We start from the raw sequence: 5,118 nt of genomic DNA, 5'->3' as shown, positions 1-5,118 counted from the left end.
CACTCACACACACACACACACACACACACACACACACACACACACACACACACACACACACACACACACACACATAAATTGAATAAAATATAGAAAATGAGGTGTAAATAACAGACCAAAAAAAGACATTATTTCATGCTGTAAATACTTTTATTTGTGTTCCAAGTTTAGGTACATTTATTTGGGAATCTATTTGTATTTTGGGATCTATTTTCGCAAATTTTGCTAGTTTCACACCCTCGCATGGCCCAGTATACCATTATAACCAATCCCCTTATGGTGCCCCATGAGGAGCTCATCCCCATACACACCTGGTACAATGACGCCGAGGAGCCCACCCAGCCCAGCAATTTGCTTTTAGGTCAGTCATCAACCTAATCTGATTCTTTTTTGGTGGTTGGTGCAAGCCAGTTGGTGGTGGATTTCATCTACAAAACGGAATCCTCGGAAGATCTCTTATTTAGGTCCATCTGTTCTCTCTCTTTGGTTTTTATGGGGTTTCTTCATAAATAATACTTAACATCTTTAATTCTTTCATAGAGGAAAAAGGTTTTTGGGTGGTAAACTGCTGACAAACCAGAACATGCCGCCATTTATTAAGCAAGACTCAAAAGCTTATTTCCTTTGTAGAAGGACTCTACTAACAGTAATGTCTTTCTTCCAGGTCTGTTGTTGTTTATCCTAACCTTAACCTCACACTGCATTTACCAACCTCAACTGTAATTGCAGTACTTCTAAACCACCTGACTTCTTTCTCATTGTTTCTTTGCAAATTGTCTGAATTCATGACTACATTAGCTTTTTGAGAACAAAGTGTTTGGAAACGTTTCTATCACTGTCGGTGCCAAAGTAAACTTGAAGTTGATTCTTTGTAGTTTCTAAAACCAGCTAGAGGAATGACACACTTTTGACATAGTTCCTTTGACCCAGGTCTTAAAATTGAGTAATTTTACTAGATTATGATCTCTTGTGAAATTACATAAGTCCTCCACATGGGATAGAATTCACTGTATTTGCGTGTTCACCTGGAGGCTTTTTAAACTAGCCTTCTAGCTGCTGTTCAGCAAATTGTTTTATGTGATTTTGGCAGATAGGAGCTTTTCTTGTAGCCTTCTCTTGTTGCGCAACAGATAACCTGATAATCAAATTTCAGCGTCAAGAAGAGCTTTCTGCCTTTTTCCACACAGACATTTTAAATTTGTATGCGCACGAGTGATAAACGGTTCTGAATTCCAAATGTTTGATACTTTCTAAAGACTGAGAATCATTCATTGACTTTCTTCTGCTGCTGTGAGACAGTTTTACTCCTCAGCTCATTGTGGGACACACGACAAAACCCAAGTAGGTGGAGGAAAATAAAGCAGATGACAATGGAAACTGAACCAAGCTGACGTGTGCTACATCGGCACAGTCACCTTGGCAGTTGACATTGTTCGGTGCCGTTTCAGCTCGAGGCATTTCTAACGAGTTACAACAAGAGATTAAGGGTTTCCAGGGAGTGTTTTAAGACACGAACCAGAAAATCCAGCTGACAAAGTGAACAAAAAGTGGTTGTTGTTGTCCCACACGAGTGAGGGTTTTAAAATTGTCTCATGGCTCATTGAACTGCATGAGGAATTGGGAGTCAGGGCAGGTGAAAGCGTGGTGGCTGCATGTGTCATGTGCTGTGAGTGACAGAAGTATGTGGCCTGCCTCAGGTGGAGGAGCGATCCAAGATGAATCGGCAAAGCTCGCCGGCGCCACAGCACCACGCGTCCAACCGCATCTCTGATCCCTCCCTCCCTCCCCGCTCTGAGTCCTTCAGTAACGGAGGCTTGCAGGCAGCACGCACCCCTCCCGTCCACCGTCCCATCGAGCCACAGGTGTGTGTGCAACTGGATAGGCTCAAGCAAAAGCAAGCGTGTGGAATTTGTTTGTGTTTTTCTCATACGCTTTGCAAGTCCCACATAAAATCAAGCTCTAATTTTTGTGTTCGGTCTTCCTTATTGACCAACATTATCTTTGTCCCGTCACGTATTTACCCTATTTCTGTCTTTTCCAAGCTAAAGTCCACCCCCCTTCCTTTTAAATGTTTTTTTTGTCTTTATCAAGCCCCTATCTTCCTCACTCCATTTTATATTTTCCATTCCTCAGATGGCTCATCTCATTCCCGTTAAAATCCACTCCGGCTCCATGTTGGGTTCTCAGTTCCAGCAGGACCAGACGTGCTCACGACTGAGCGAGGGCGTGGCCCCGCCAAAGCCCGAGATGCCCCGTCAGAACTCGGACCCCACTGCAGACGTCCCGGGACCATCACTGAGGATCACAGATAGGGAGGAACGGGATCGGGACAGGACTGCTTGGCTTAGAGAGGACGACGTCCCACCCAAGGTTGGTGATGAAGGACTGAAATTCAAAATTTTTATTCATTTATTTTCATTAAGATGGTAATGTTTTTTATATTGCAGAGCAGTTAAATGTTGTAAGAGTTTGTGTTTAAAGGGATCCTCGATTAGTTGTAACATTAGACTTTATTTAATAAACATTTATTTTAACTGTAAAATAAATGGTAAATGGACTGTACTTATATAGCGCCTTTCTATCCATCCAGGACACTCGAAGCGCTTCACACTACAGACATTCACCCATGCACACTCACATTCACACACTGATGATGGTAAACTACAATTGTAGCCACAGCTGCCCTGGGGCACACTGACAGAGGTGAGGCTGCCATACACAGGCGCCACCGGACCCTCTGACCACCATCAGTAGTCAAGGCGGGTAAGGTGTCTTGCCCAAGGACACAACGACTTTGTAGACTGGACGGGGATAAAACCGGCGACCTTCCGGTTCCAGGACGACTTCCCTAACCACTCTACCACAGCCGCCCAAAGACTGTAAAAATACTGTAGCCTGTTTGGTTTTTATCATTTTTAAACTAAAAGTTTAAAAATATATTACACAGATGGGGCAATTTTATTTACACGCAAAGCATTCTGGGTAAATGATGACATCAACTAGGTCATCGGTGCGAGGCTGCTAGCGAGCTATATCCACCCTGAAGGTTAATCTTGGACAATATCTGATGATCGACTCTTTTAAATGAAACCAGAGAGCGTTGACAGAGAGGAGAAGGTAGAAATGACTCAGCCTGGAACTGAAAATATGGATGGAGGACAACAGAGCTGCTTCATGGAAGAAGAACCTCAGCTTAGACTGTTAGCTTTAGTGTTAGCCCCAGTGCTATCAACATATATATGTATTAGCTCAGCGCTACACATTCTCCTCTCATCACTGAGGTCCTCCATCCACATGACAGAGAGGGGAACGCAAAAATGACTCAGTCTGTAACTGAAAATATGGATGGAGGACCTCAGTTTAGCTTGTTTGTTGTGCTAGCCCCGAGCTAATACATATAAGGCAATATAGCGTCAGCGCTAGCGTGAAGGCTAACAGGCTAAGCCAGTGGTTCCCAAAGTGTGGGGCGCGCCCCCTGGGGGGGTGCAGTGCCATTGCAGGTGGGGCGCAGCTTGACTGAATTGACGGGAGGTGGAGGGGGGAATGCTCAGACGTTGTTGGTCTGGACAGATATTTGATGGAGATTTATTTTTAATCAACAAACTTTTATTTTTTTCCTGTCAGGGTGTTGTTCATGTTTAAAAACCCACTTTGCACAGAAATGCTTTTTAAAGTTTCATTGAAGCAATGTTGAATATTTTCACAAAGTAAAAAAAAATTACACTTAAATAATTACTGTTAAGATGTTTTTTAAGAGGTTGTAATTTATTGCAATCTATTTTTTTCAGTTGTCTTTCATTAGTTCAAATGTTAAAGAACATTTTATGGTGAGAAATACACTGAAATGAGTTTAAAAACAAAATACCTGTGTATGTGGTTGGAGAGTGTACGTGTGTGAGTGTGTGATTGTGGTGGTGGGGCATGAAATTATTTTTATAAACCAAAGGGGGGCCCATCAGAAAAGGTTTGGGAGCCACTGGGCTAAGCTGTGGTTCTTCTTCCATGAAGCAGCTCTGTTGTCCTCACACTTCTCTCTGTCAACGCTCTCTGGTTTCATTTAAAAGAGTCGATCATCAGATATTGTCCAAGATTAACCTTCAGGGTGGATATAGCTCGCTCACACCTAGGACCTATCCACGTCATCATTTACCCAGAATGCTTTGTGTGTAAATAAAATGGCTCTGTCCGTGTTCAAATATATTTTTAAAAATTATAAAAACTAAACAGCCTACAGTATTTTTACAGTCTTTATTTTATATTTAAAACAGATGTTTATCAAATAAAGTCTAATGTTACAACTAATCGTGGATTAAGTACCTGGATTGCAGATTTAAAAATAAAAACTTGGAGATTTGATCCATTTGGCATGATTTCTTTTCATGACCTAGATCCCTCAGAGGACTATTTCTATTTCTCCTGCCCTCATCAGGAAGAACTCCCCTAACGGAGGCTTTGGTTCGGCCCATCACACAGGTTCTCATTACATTCGGTCCAGGTAAGACTGAGCTGCTGCTGTTTTATTATTCCTGTATTTGAAAACAAACACAGTTTATCTTTAAGTTGAATTGATTTGAAATACCTGCAAAACTTCACTAACCCTCTTTATGGCACCATATGCTTCTAAGAAGATGTTTTCTTCTTGTTTCAGTAATCCCGACCTGAGGCGCTCGGAGCTTTCTCTCGATGCCATGCTGCAGGGAACTTCCTCCTCCTCCTCCTCCTCCTCCTCTCCTTCATCTCAGGGAGGCTCAGTTGAGAGGAGAGGTATATTTTTTTAACAAAAGAAAACGAAAACATACTCCTCATCCGGCAAACACGGGCTAATGCATGCTAGCTTTTATGCAAACCTTGCTCGAGTCTGTCATTTTGATGGAAATACAGACAAACCATAAACACATCATCTCACACGACTTCAGAGGCTGTCAGCGTGATATTAGTTTCAGCTCTGCTCCGTCAGCCTGTCTGATGGGGCCTGTTGCTCTCTGCCTCTGAAAAACCCAGGAGAGGTGGCATCCCGTTGAAGCACAGATTCATTTTCAGGTAGTTGGTATAAAAGTTGTAGGTGTTTTATTATGACCCCGCATGTGAAGCGTAAGCGGGAGTCATATTGTTTTCATA

The 5,118-nt window shown here is 42.4% G+C and overlaps 1 protein-coding gene across 1 annotated transcript in view; it reads left to right on the top strand.

Annotated features, from left to right (window-relative positions):
* LOC106532311 (TRAF2 and NCK-interacting protein kinase) overlaps positions 1 to 5,118 on the top strand; it is a gene marked incomplete at its 3' end in the record, with an annotated part of 119,761 nt that overhangs the window by 110,370 nt on the left and 4,273 nt on the right. Inside the window, 4 exon segments of the mRNA XM_014028344.1 lie at positions 1,698 to 1,862; positions 2,134 to 2,370; positions 4,389 to 4,495; positions 4,649 to 4,764. Of these exon segments, the coding sequence (XP_013883798.1) occupies positions 1,698 to 1,862; positions 2,134 to 2,370; positions 4,389 to 4,495; positions 4,649 to 4,764 (625 nt within the window).

This window comes from Austrofundulus limnaeus, unplaced genomic scaffold, assembly GCF_001266775.1.
Source record: "Austrofundulus limnaeus strain Quisiro unplaced genomic scaffold, Austrofundulus_limnaeus-1.0 Scaffold749, whole genome shotgun sequence".
NCBI classification, from domain to species: Eukaryota; Metazoa; Chordata; class Actinopteri; order Cyprinodontiformes; family Rivulidae; genus Austrofundulus; species Austrofundulus limnaeus.
The sequence above is the reverse complement of the archived record's forward strand: the minus strand, read 5'-3'. Positions and strand labels throughout refer to the sequence as shown.